At 41.2% G+C, this 13,674-nt stretch overlaps 1 protein-coding gene across 4 annotated transcripts in view; it reads left to right on the plus strand.

Annotated features, from left to right (window-relative positions):
- KDM3A (lysine demethylase 3A) overlaps positions 1-13,674 on the plus strand; it is a 115,311-nt gene that overhangs the window by 43,511 nt on the left and 58,126 nt on the right. For all 4 annotated transcript variants that reach the window (XM_020969453.2, XM_078149292.1, XM_020969454.2 and 1 more), the window contains 4 exons: positions 5,009-5,201; positions 8,592-8,806; positions 12,985-13,137; positions 13,317-13,412. In XM_020969453.2, the coding sequence (XP_020825112.1) occupies positions 5,009-5,201; positions 8,592-8,806; positions 12,985-13,137; positions 13,317-13,412 (657 nt within the window). The remainder of the gene's footprint in view (positions 1-5,008; positions 5,202-8,591; positions 8,807-12,984; positions 13,138-13,316; positions 13,413-13,674) is intronic.

The raw sequence follows: 13,674 nt of genomic DNA on the forward strand, positions 1-13,674 counted from the left end.
TATACACTGGGGAAATGGTTGGACCACCCGCTTTAGTCATGCGCAGGGCGGAAAAATCCCACTTGTAAAGTTGATCTTCAAAACCATTTTGGGGGCAGCTAGGTGGCGCAGTGGATAGAGCATTGGCTCAGGATTCAGGAGGACCTGAGTTCAAATGCGGCCTCAGACACATAACGCTTACTAGCTGTGTGACCCTGGGCGAGTCACTTAGCCCCATTGCCTAACCAATAAATAAATGTCTTTTTTTAAAAAACAACCATTTTGAAATTAGCTTTATGAAACATCTTCCATTCCAGTTTTTAGTATTTTTTTTGGAAAATCATGAGTGCACATTTTTTATTTTTTTGTTTGTTTTTGAGGCCTCCTCTGCTGCGTCAACTGAAATTGTAACGATAAATTCTTCTCTTCAGTTGTCCTTTCATTTCTGGGACATCGCCCATGGAGCCATAGTGACTACCTTGTAGTTGTATTTATTTGCCAATTTGGAATTTTTGTATCCTAATGCGTTGAGGAAGTTGGTCTGTAATTTTTCAGGCTTTACTTCTACAGTTTAAAACTCAGACATACTGTATAACCTGCTTGTGTTTCCCTCTCTTGAGTCCTTCTGGTGCTCGTGTCTGGGGTGGGGGAGATCATTAATGACTGAGCTCTCCTTCTGAGCTTCCTTATTTGTTACCTGTTTCCTGGTTTTTTTGAGCTTTAAATTGTGCAGCATAATCCCCTTTTCCTTTTTGTTGTGTGCCCTTACAATCTCCCTTTTCTGGTTTATTTACATATGAGTTCTTTTACATTTGCTAATGGTTTCAATTTTAATTGGTCTCTTAAAAGTAACTCTTAACTTGTAATTATTTCAGGTCTTTTGTTTTCCATCCTGTTAATTTCATCTTTCCTTATAATTAGTGCTCACTCCCTTTTCTGCTTCCTTAAAGAGAAAGGGTTATTTTTTTCTTTTCCTAGTTTAAATGCAGATTGAGTTGATTCCCTTTACCTTAGAATATAAGCATTCCCTGCTTAGGAATTTATTTCTGAAAATGACTAAGAATGCCTTATCTTGATTTCTTTTTTCTACATTCTGTAATTCAGACGTTTAGTCACGTTTTTCTATTCCATGTGCCTCTTCTTGATTTTAAAGTATTGTGGGCTGACAACATAGTATGTAAATTTAAATTTTATTTAAGATTTTTTTAATATTCTGTATACTTGAAAAGAATAATCCTTTCTTTAAGTTTTCTGCAGGTCTCTAAGTCTGGCTTGTTAATTAATGCATTTAAGTCTCATAGCTTGCAAAATTGTAAATTTTTCACTTATTTAGTAGGTCGAAACTTAAAATAGAATTTTTCATTTTTATTTCATTATAATATGCTTGAGCTGTTAATGTATTCTGATTTGAATTCATGAGCCTCAGGTTTTTATTGCCATCTCTGAGGCTGCAAGATCCCTATTAGACCCGTTTTTCATTTGAAATATTTTTAAAGCTTTTTGTCTTAGCTTGCGTCCTTCTGCCAGCAAATAGTTGTGTTCTGTTTTAATCAGTCTCCTCAATGTTTTTTCCTGTGGGTGAATTCACTTCAGTGTTACAATCGGTAGGATTCAGTGTCTACCCTTATTTTCTCGAAAGGGAATGTACATGTCTTCTATTTAAAAAAGTAACTAAACTTTAAACACAATTCTTATACTTCATGCTATCATAAGTTTTTTGACACTTTTCCTCACTCCTGTCTCTCCCATCCTCAGGTAACTGGCCTGTTTTTTCCACTTTCTTACCATCCTCTCTTTATTTTTTAAAATCTGGCCTTTGAAATTGTTATTTTGTTGTCCTCTTTTGTCTCTTGGTTCTTCTCCTCCCCCCCCATTACATCTGATATTTTGTAGTTTTCATCAGTTACATTCTTGGCTTATTTCTAATCTCTAGGGATTGTCTCTTAGTGGTTATGCTAATAGATACTAAAGAGTTGTAAGTACAAAGTTCTTACCTCTTGAGATAGATTTTAAGGTGAATGGCTTTTAAGTATAGATCTGAATGCATAGTTTTGCAGAGAGACAACTTGGAATCAGTCATTAATCATGTTTTATATATATTTCATCCTCTTGTCCTGCTTTAGTGTAGAATTGCTTTCTTTCTGGTGACTTAAAGGATTTTTTTCTTTGTCACTGTAATTTTAAAGTGTGATCACAGCTGACATAGCACTGTAGGGCTTATATGCTCTGCCAGGAGAGTTGAATTGTAAATTTCTTACTCGATGTTTTGTGGCCTTTTCTGCTTGCAGTGTATGCTAGATGAGTCTGGGAAGTTTTCTTAATTTTTTGGAATGAATAGATTATTTACCATTTCTCTGTGTTCTAAGACACTGGTAATTTTAAGATTCCGTCTTTTAGCTGTAACTTTGTTACTGGAAAGCTTTTTTCCAGTTCAGTAAATTCTAAACTTGTCCTTCCTTTTGGACTTCATCAGAGTCTGCTCTTTGCAGCCGTCTTGAGGTTCGCTTGTTTTAAATCTTCCTGAAATTTTTTTAAAGTTGTGTTCAGGTATTAATTTATTTCTTATCTAGTTGACCGTATGTATCTCTTAAGACATTACATTATTGCTTCAAATGTGCATTTGTCCATGGAGTATTAGAATTTTTCTTGTTTGTTTTTGTTTACATTTCCAAGAAGTTTTTTGATCCGTTTGCCTTATTTTGTGGAGCAGTGTACTCTTGACTTCTTTTTTGACCTGGCTTGTTTTGTTTTGGTTTTTTTGTGAGGCAGTTGGGATTAAGGGACTTGCCCAGAGTCAGTCACACAGCTAGTTAAGTGTTATGTGTCTGAGAGCAGATTTGAGCTCAGGTCCTCCTGACTCCAGGGCTGGTGTTCTATCTACTTCATCTTTCTAGAAATTCAGAATAAGAATTTTAAAAGTTTAGCTTGCCCTAAACCACTATAGATTAAGAGAAAACAATGCACCTGTACTGTCAGAGTAAAAGTTCTCTCAAGGCAGCCCTGTTTTTTCATAAAAGCAGTATATGAGGGGCCACTAGGTGGTGCAGTGGATAGAGCACCGGCCCTGAAGTCAGGAGGACCTGAGTTCAAATGTGGCCTCAGACCAAAACACTTGACACTTATTAGCTGTGTGACCTTGGACAAGTCACTTAACCCCAATTGCCTAAAAAAATAAATAAAATAAAAATAAAAGCAGTATATGAGAAGCCAGGAATTGCAGAGGTTGAACTGAGCATTCAGAAATAGATGGAAGAAAAATGTTTCAGAGGAGGGAAGGGAGGAAAATGTGGAATCTTGTAAGAAGTGAATGTTGAAAACTGAAAATAAATAAATAAATATAAATAAAATAAAGTTAAAGTGACATAAAATAAATAAAAGAAAGTTAAAAAGAAAACAAATGTTTGCCTTCTGCCCTCTCTGACTGCCTGGTCTTTGAAACTCAATATGGCATGAACATTCGTTCTCCTAAACTTTCCACTTTCTTTAGAATAACTGCTGAATTATGTCTTGACTATGTGGAGTCCTAAGCCCCAGTGCTGCTCAGCATGACTTAGTAAAGTTTTCATTGGTTTAACTTGTTCCTGAACAACACTGCTGTGTGCCTAGCTTATAGAAGCGGGTTTTCATTTTGAGGCTTTACTTCTAGGCCAGGTACTTTCTAAGTGAACTTTTGAAATGCACAGTTTTGATTCAGAGTGAAAACTTTTAGGGGTGTAACTATTAACAGAATTGTAGGCACAAAAGAGAAGTTAGTGAAAGCAGCAGAGATCCCGTGGTTGTCCCCTCTCACTGTTCCTGTGTCTCCCTGCTTTCTCCCTCCGTTCATCATAAATAACCAGGCACCCAGAGTAGGAAGTGACTTGCCCAGCCTAGTTTCTCTCTCTTCCTGTTCCTCAAGTCTGTGTTAGCTTGTTAGTCTGCCCAGTTAATCTACCCCTTCTCTAGATAGAGTTCCTAGAGACAAGGTCCTTTACTTTGTGGTTTCCAGGTCTTGCCTTTTGGAACTCAAGACAACAAGGGGTCGTGCTTTCTGGGTCCTGAGTCAGAAATAGAATGAAACCAGGTTGTAAGCTTTCTAGTTTTTTCATTTCTAAATAGGCTTTTCCCTATATTTGGCCTGAACTAGTCTGGTTTTTTTCTCCCCTTTTCTTTATTTATGTCTTCCCAGTTTGAATCTATTATCTTTCTTCAGAGGAAACCCATTAAGCATTTAAATGGCATGTATTTACATGGAATCAGATGCAAACACCTATAATACACTCTGTGTGAAGGAGGAGAGAGGAGTACCTGGAGAGAAGTTTTAAAAAAGGGGGGGGGGTGGCTTTTGTGTTTCAAGCAACAGCGACCTGCATTAAGGCATTTAGACTAATTGTTGTTTAAATATGGGGGAGACATCTGTAGAGTGAATGTGGTGGTTGGTTCCTATCAGAATAACGTATTTGGAGAGTGCTTTAGAAAGTACAGGTTCTTAGTTCGATTTTCTTAGAGTTTGGTCTGTAGTTTACAAATAGATTTACTCACAGCATTATGTCATTTCCAGCTGATGAGAACCAGCTCCCTCATTTAACAGATGAAGAAACTAAGGCTTGAGGGGGAGTGACTTGCCTTCAAATTGCCCCAGTGATAAGAGGCAGAGCCCAGTCAGAGCCTGTGTCCCCCTGTGACACCTGATCTTCTGACAGGCCATTTCTGTCCTAGAAATGTCACCCTGAGACCTTCTTCCTGTCTTGAGCTGCGTATTCTAGTGTGGTGTAGAAGCAGCATTGATTTTCAGGTAATATTAGATAGAGTGGTGACTGATAGATTTGACTCCATAAATGAATACCGGGGAAATCAGAAAGGGGCAGCAATGTCATTTCAATAATCAGGCTCCCGTGGATCATTAAAAAGATTTTTAAAGCTGGATTGATGTGTGACATCTGAAACTTTGTTGTGAGGAATTGGCTGATGCACAGAGCCATCTGTCTCAAGACAGTGCTTAACTGAGTACGTCAGTCACAGTCTTCATGCTTTGTCTTTGTTTTCACAGTCACTGCTCGGAAATCAGTGTTGATGGACCCAGCCAAGGTCAAGAAATTGCAGCAAAGTGGTGAAGCCTTTGTACAGGATGGCGCCTGTGCAGCTATTACTGCGAATCTGTCCAAGTGCCGTGAGTGCCGTTTGGATAGCTACCGCAAGGACAAGGACTCCCCTGTCTTTTGCAGATTCTTTCACTTCAGGAGGTGAGCCCTTTTGGGAAGTGGGCAGAGCAATTCGGTCTCTGTGGTACAAAGACTTAATTCTCTGTTCCTTTTCATCCATGGAAGATACAATTCTAGAAATTAAAACGAAAAACAGACTTTAAATTCGGCTTTTATCTGGGGAATTTAACATTTGGCTCCATATTCTTTTTCCTCTTTCCTCTTCTGTTTTTTAAATTAAATTTTAAGCTGTTCTCGAGTGTAGAAAAAAGGCTACCTTGTTTATTATTGACAGAAATTTTCTAAGGCCACTTCCATCTCTAAACTCCTATGGTTTCTATGTATATATTCTGTGTGTGTGTGTGTGTATTCTATGTATATATGACAATCCTTTATCGCAATGCACTTGACAAGCAGAATTATTTTTACTCATTTTTTCATCATCAAAGCACACAATGATTTGCATCTGTGGAAAAAGCGGCACTATAGAGGGTTTAGCTGAAAAAATTATTCCAGTTTAATGGGATAACAAGCTTGGATGAAGACTCGTTACGATTTTCCTTTCCAAGAATCTGTATGGTAATTTTTGATCATTGTTAACTATAATACCACCTGGAAATTTTATCATGTGATACTAACAGGTGAATGTAGGGACCTTAAATTTTCCATTTTTCCTCTTCTAGGAGGAAATAATACAATCGATTACCTTTTTAATAGCAGTCAGGGGGCCAGCTGATAAGACTAGGAGCCAGCAGAAGTCATCAGTGTCATTTACCAAGGGATCATCGTGCATATTTTCCCAAAATAACTATTTTGGCTAGTCAGAGTGATTGCGTCTGCTATCTTGAGCTTTCTTGTTTCCTTTTCACATCAAAATGTCTCTCATTGGCCATCCTTTTCCCCTCCACTCATAAAGTATTGATAATTCCTCTTTTTAAGACCAAATCTTCTACCTGTTTTCTTGATTTCTCACTTCCTCTGGAGTCTTGTCCTATTAATTTATACCTTCTTCCTCTAGCAGCATTAATAATCTGTTCTATGATCAGCTTCTCTCCTCTCTGCTGATAGATACCTAGCTTCAGAAGAACGTTAGCTTAACTCTTCTGTGCCTGGTCAGCCTCCGATTTCTCTTTCCTTTCTGTGACGGATTATTCTCCAGCTTTTCTCTGTATCCCCTCAGATGTCATCCTCACCCAGCTGTCATCCTCTGTGTCTCTCCTTGCTGAACTTGGCCTTCTTTGCCCTCATTGCCCTTACAGACTCAGCACATCTAGGCCCCGGGCTGTAGCCTTTTCTCCTCCCCAGTCAGACCTCGTACCTGTCTTATCTGTTTACTTTCAGTGGTCCACATCCAGATTCAGCTCATTGCTCCTCTTCTACCCATCCTCCCAGAAACATGGCTACACCTTAGTTATTCATTTCTGCATAATGTCTTTCACATTCATTCATTTGTTATTTTAACTTCTTTTCTCCTCAAACCTTCCAAACCTCTGTCCATCTCACTTTACTGAGGAAACAAAGGAAAATGTGAGCCTCCACCTGGTCAGAGCCAGCCCCTCCATCTGGGCCTTGAGGAGCTTTCCCTGTGGATCTCCTCTCTTTCCCTGCTGCCTATAGAGATGCTTAGGTCGCTCCATCCTTAGAAATGAAGCAGAACCCTCGTGTGGCCTGGCAGTCCCCTCAGAGGCCTAGGAAGACTCGGCTGCTCTCTGTTTCTTCCTTACCACCCACTTGTGATTTCTGACCCCATCGTTGACTCTTAAGCTTCCCTGACCTTGTCTCTTGGAGGTTGCTGAGCTCTTGCCTCCCCTTCAGTTCTCCTCTCCTGAACTCCCTCCTTGGCTGGGAGGCATCATCTGTCTCACTTGGCTTATGTTATCATCTCCCATGGGTTTGAGAATCGATTCCCTTCAGGTGACACATTGTTTACTGTCTGTCATATCGAGCTCTTGCTCATCGTCTCTCAGGCCTCTGGAATTGAGCACATCTGGTACGGGGCCTCTCTATTCAGTAACTCACGAAGCATAACTTCAATAACTCAGCATTGCTCATGACCTGCAGTGCCAGCTCACTGTGAGATGTTGCCCGAGGCCAGTCCTCTGTCAGCTGCTTCTGTGCGGGCTCAGGGGCTGTTCTCAGTGCTGGAGCATGCTTTCTCCCCTTCCTCCTCCCTGAAATTGTCTCCTGCTCTCATTTCACTTGACTTCTCTCTGTCCATATGTGTTTTTGTAGAAGGTAAGCTCCCAGAGGACAAGGACTGGCCCACAACCTAATTGAGTATGACTCGTCTCTCTGTTTTCCCTTCTCCCAGTCCTCCCTTCCACTGTTTCCTGGAAATAGCTGCCAGATGTAACCTTTGAAAGGGCTTAACTTTTTTGTGGGTGTTATTCCTGTTCACAAACCTGCTGTGGTTTGCCATTGCCTACAGTGGGGGGGGGGTGTCAAAGTCAAATGCAGATGGGGGCCACTAGCCTATATAAAAGGCTGTCTGCATGCTGCTGTTTTAAAAACTTTGTTTTGTTGTGTTTTTATTGATTTTTAAAAATATTTCCCGGTTACATTTTAATCTGGTTTGGGAGTGTTGTGGGCCACATGGACTGTCTTTTGGACATCTCTGGCCTACGGGGTAAATGGAAAAAAAACCCCAAACCACTCTTCTCCCAGTGTTCCTGGTACTGCACAGCATCTGTCGACATGAACAGATTTCCTGTGTCTCGAATTCATTTGAACTTTAAGTATTGAAGCATCTTGACCTTTTTACGTTCTCATTGCTTATTATATTGGATATAATTACCTGCTAATTGGATAGATGTTGAATAAAGCACATCAGAACCTTTTGTAATGGTAACCATTTTCTTTTATGCTTCCTTCAAGAGTTCTAAAGAGCAGGGGTGACTACCCCTAGAGTAGACTTTTTCACTGTTAATGTAATGGGCTGCTAGCTCTGTCCCAGTGATCTGCATGTCTCCTTTTCTTTATTTTCCACTTTCTTCTGTGATAATTTTAATTCTTTGCTAGCATCCTACTTGAAGTCTGATCAGAAAATCTAACAACTTTCCCCAAAAAACTGTATGATTATGTCATTTGATTTTATGTGAACTCCTTAGAATAATGGTTTAAGGTACATAAAATAAAAGATCCTGAAGTAAACCAGTTGTATGGAAGTCGTTATTTTTTAAAAAACAAATTCTCAGTCAGCATCTGTTTTTTACCCCCTTTCAATTTAAATTACCAGAGATCTATAAACTGTAACTAACTATTGAAAGTTAGTTAGGAAACACTAAGAGATTGGAATTGTTACAAAGAAAGAAGGCAGAAATTTGGACCGAGATGGTGAATAGCTTTGATAGAACTGCTTTCAGATATTTGATCCTGTGCTTAAATAATCATAAAAGGCTACGAACTTGCTAATTTTATTGACTTTCCCCATAGGTTACAATTTAACAAACATGGTGTGTTGCGGGTGGAAGGCTTCTTGACTCCAAACAAGTATGATATGGAAGCCATTGGCTTGTGGTTGCCTTTGGCCAAAAATGTGGTGGGTACTGATTTGGATACTGCAAAATATATCCTCGCCAACATCGGAGACCATTTCTGTCAGATGGTGATATCTGAAAAGGAGGCGATGTCAACCATCGAGCCACACAGTAAGAGCATCTTTTAGGGAGGGGGGCATTCGGAGATGTCTGGCCTCCTCATTTCATTATTTACTTTTTAATTGAAATTTATCAGAATTGTAAGGAGATGTTTTTTTCATTTCGTGTTGCTTCTTCCTTTCACAAGTCAGTTTGGGCTGTCAGTTTCCAGTGACTTAATGCCAGTCAGCTGCATGTAATTGCTTTGTTAGGTGTCAGCCCAGGACAGTAGTTCAGAGCAGAGGGCTAGACGTGGTTAGAAATCTGGATACGAATCCTGTCTCTGTGAATGTGGGCAAAGCCTCGTCCTCTGATCTTTAGTTTGTTGTCTCTGAAGTGGGAATAAAGGGACAGCTGTGCAGCCTACTCGTCTCTTGGGTTTACTGTGAAGATCAGGTAAATCCTATATGTGAGTGTGTCTTATGAAGTGTATAGCTTTACACCAGTGTAAGGAGCTGATTTTATTCCTCCTCTTAGGACTAAATGCAGCAAAAGTAACAGGGAGAACATTTTTAATTTAGGATAGCCAGTGTCTGGTTTCTCTGGTTGCGCAGAGATTCAGGCTGGGGGAGAAAGCCTCAGATTCAGATTTCAGGGGGAAGATTTTTTATTTTTTTTATTTTTCCTTTTGCTGTTTTTGATCCACATGGCTTTTATGAATGGGAGTAGTGATGTCAGAGAGACAGGAAGGCTGGCTCTAGAGCCACATGAGACAATTAGGGAGAGCTCTCTGATGTGGAGAACCCGAAGGGAGCCTTGGATAGCTTGCTTTCATTAAATTAGTAGACCAAAATTGGACAGAAAGAATGGGGTAAGTGACTTGCCCAGGGTCACACAGCTAGTAAATGTCTGAGAGCGGTTTTAGAATAATGAAGAGGGGTCTTCTTGACTCCAGGCCTTGCACTCTATCCGCTGTACCACCCTGCTGCCCCCAACACAGCACATAACTAGCATCTACAAAGATCTTGACAGGTTAGAAAGTTCGGCCAAGGGGCAGCTAGGTGGAGCAGTGGATAGAGCACGGGCCCTGCAGTCAGGAAGACCTGAGTTCAAATGCGGCCTCAGACCGAACACTTGACATATATTAGCTGTGTGACCCTGGGCAAGTCATTTAACCCCAATTGCAAAAAAAAAAAAAAAAGTTTGACCAAATCCAAAATTGTGTACTTGGGTTTTTAAAGGAAGAGATAAAAGTGAATGTCTGCGTGTGCACACGCACACACACACGCTCCCTCTCACACATTCGTTGTTGTTATTGAGTCGTTTCAGTTGTGTCCAACTCGGTGACCCCGGATTTAGCACGTAGTAGGTGCTTAACGAATGACTGACTCAAGTGTGGCATCATAAGTCAGCTAAAGCCCACATGATGTTAGGCTTTATCTGAGCTCTGTTGATTAGAACGGTCACCCTGGAGTCAGGAGGACCCGAGTTCAGACACTGATTAGCTGTGCAACCCTAGGCAAGTAAATTAACCCTGTTTGCCCCAGTTTCCTTATCTGTCAGATGAGCTGGAGAAGGAAATGGCAAAGCATCCAGTATCTTTGCTGAGAAACCCCCAAAAAGCTCCATGGGGAGTTAGACGGGACCGGAATGACAGAACATTGATCAGAACGAGGTGGTCGCTGTACTCTGTCCCGGTCAGACGCATCAGGAATCCCGTGTCTAGCCCTGGGTGCTGCCTTTCAGGAAGGCTGTGGACGGGGGAGGCGCACCAAGAGGAGACCATCTCCGTAAGGGAAGGCGCTGTTCTCCTCACCGTCCCAGCCCTTGGCATGTGGGCACTGGTATCAGCATTGTGATCCATGCCGTTTGTCGCTGAGCCAGCAGCCTGAAGTGGAAAAGGCTTTGGTTGGAGGGCGGAGCCTGGAGCAGAGGGGAGGCTCGTGATTGGCAGAGAGGTCACTGTTGGGTGACTGAGGGCCGGCCTGGGCCGCCGAGGATGGAGCCAGTTTGTCAGCATCAAGTTCTCCAGCTGTTAAATCACTGGCCCACAATTTGAACCCAGGACCTCTAGCAAACCATGGGATTTTTCGGTGCCTGATGCTGGAGATTTTCAGGGATGATTAGATAGTTTGTCTTGGTAGAGGGGTTCATATCTGTTTTGGATTATATTCTCTCTGAGGGCTTAAGTGGCATGAATGGGAGTCACTTTGTGTTTAGCACCTAATTTATTTTGTCTGTTTGGTGAGCCTTTATTAAGTGCCTGCTATGTGCACTGTGGATACAAAGAAAGGCAATAATAGCCCTTGCCTTCAAGGTGCTCACGGTCTAATGAGTAAAACAATATGCATTCAGGATACGCACCCAAGGTATGTTGTAAATGTAAATTGGAGCTCAGCTTAGAGTTAAGGGACCGACATTGTGAACGTAAGTTTTAGTATGAAATTGTAGGGAACAGAGTAACTTCAGAGAACGATATCAGGTCGTGAAATCCATTGAGCTGTTTTAGCAGCCTGCTTGTTTACATTTTTTTCCTTACGTCTTCAGTGTGCCTGCTGTGCCATGAAATGTTCTTGTTGATGTAAATGTCTTGGTAAATGGAGAGACCTGCTTTATGCCAGGCAGTTACATTACTTGTCTGAATGAACATTTCTAGGTGTCCTTTATGGTCCTCGTTATGTTAAGAAATTTTTCTTTAGTGTCAACTGGAAATTTAAAGAAATCTCTAATAAGGCCAGTATCGAGCACCAATGTGGCCGACTGGCTGCCTTCTGAGAGCCCTGAAAATGAAGACAAAAGAGACTAGGGTGGTGGAGTCAGCCACAAATAGAAACACTCTTATGTTGTGTTAGATTTTTGTTTATTTTGTTAAGCATTTCCCAGTGACATCTGAGTCAGGTTTGGGTCCCGAAGGAAGAGCTCAAAACCTCCTGCTTCAGTATTTGTACTTAGTTGTGTTTTTTTTTTTGGAGGGGGGGAGCGAGACAGTGGGGTTAAGTGACTTGTCCAGGGTCACACAGCTAGTAAGTGTTATGTGTCTGAGGCTGGATTTGAACTCGGGACCTCCTGAATTCAGGGCCGATGCTGTATCCACTGCGCCACCTAGCTGCCCCTACTTCAGTATTTGTCAGAGGATTGAACTGAGATGAAGGACATCCTTGTCTCCTGGCTTTCCTATAGCTACATACCTTTACCTTGGGGTTTTTAGTAGGGATTCAAATTGGTCACCACATTTTGGAAGACAACCCTGCTCTTGTTTGCTGAGTCACTGTCAGTAGCATTGACAGTGCAGGAATTCAGATGATTGAACCACTAAACCTTATCTCTCACACACACGTACATGCGCACACACACGCTCTCGAGGTTAGAGTCACAGAGTTGAAATCCTGAATTTCAGCCAGCGCTGACAGAGCCGCTCCTGGGTGAGATACTCATCACTGTGCTAGGCACTTGGTTGATTTGGAGGCTTGGATTGAACAGATAAGGGAGAGTAATCCTTGCTCTTAGCACACTATACTTGCAGTCAGGAATGACCTGGGTACAAGTCCTGCCTCAGACAATTAAGACTGTGTGACTCTAAGCCAGTCCCTTGACCTCTCTGTCCCTTAGTTTGTGAGGGAGTTGGACTTGATGGCTTCCCTAGGGTTTCTTCTAGCTGTAAATCCTTGTCAGTAATCTCATAATATGTAACAATATAAAGAAAATTGGATTACGATAAAAGGGTTGATACTAGGTGATGGCTAAGGGTCGCTCACATTTGAACAAGGCACTCTTCCACATCTGTTATTTATTCATTCACACATTGCATTCATTCATTGACTTGTTTTAGAGGAATTTGGAAATATCTTGAATTTTTCCACGAATAAGAGGAACTGAGACCTAATTAAAAGATACGTGGTCGCCTTCCCTTCTTCCATAGTCCCCCTCCCCTGCCCCTTGTTATCTTAATTCTAATATTCTTTTACCTATACTCAACCAATTTGGGAGTTTAAGAGAGAGGAAAACAAGGCATCATTTTGAATTTTGATGAAATCACCAGCCTAAAGTAGTAGTAGAAAGGCATTAAATGTTTCGGTTTAACCTAAATGAGAAAATTACTATTGCTATCAAATTTGACAATTTCCGTAGATGTTCTAAGAAGTCAGTGTCCACTCTGAAAACAAAAAACAACACTAGCTTTCTTTTCGGTGATCTCCCTGTCCCAGCCTCTGAACCTAAGGAAGGTGTTTTGGGTTTTTTTCCCCCATCAGGACAAGTTGCTTGGAAACGTGCTGTTCGAGGCGTTCGAGAAATGTGTGATGTGTGTGACACTACAATCTTTAACTTGCACTGGGTATGCCCTCGCTGTGGGTTTGGGGTGTGTGTGGACTGCTTCAGGATGAAGAAAAAAAATGTCCAACAAGGTAAGGAAGAGCTTTTTTTTTTCATTCCTAGTTTCCCTTTCAAACTTTAGAGTCTCATAATTTTTCATTTCTGCCTTCATTATTTTCTGAGAACATTCACTGTCATTTGAGGAGAGGTTTTGAAATGGTGGTAGACAGCTGCAGATTCAGATCTCTTACTAAGAGTTGATTGCTTGCAGGTGGTACATACAAGACATTCTCCTGGCTCAAGTGTGTGAAGAGTCAAATCCATGAACCAGAAAGCCTCATGCCCACACAGATCATTCCCGGGAAAGGTACTGTAGTTAAGGCTAATGAGTTGTTGTAGTGAGTAGTGATTAACTTGAGTGGTTTTGTTTTACTTTTCAAGATAAAATCCATAGACAGCTTTATGGACTTGGTTCCAGTAGAACAAATGAGTTAATTGTGTCTCTGAAACAATTTGACTCTTGGTCGGGCATGTTTGGGGGCATCTTAACAGTGCTGGGTGTGTGGGGAAGGCACCTGTGGGAAGGATGCCACCTTGGGTGAGCAGTGGGAACTCCTAGGATGTCACTA

The sequence above is a fragment of the Phascolarctos cinereus genome, unplaced genomic scaffold (genome assembly GCF_003287225.1).
Source record: "Phascolarctos cinereus isolate Bilbo 61053 unplaced genomic scaffold, phaCin_HiC Scaffold_2;HRSCAF=192, whole genome shotgun sequence".
NCBI classification, from domain to species: domain Eukaryota; kingdom Metazoa; phylum Chordata; class Mammalia; order Diprotodontia; family Phascolarctidae; genus Phascolarctos; species Phascolarctos cinereus.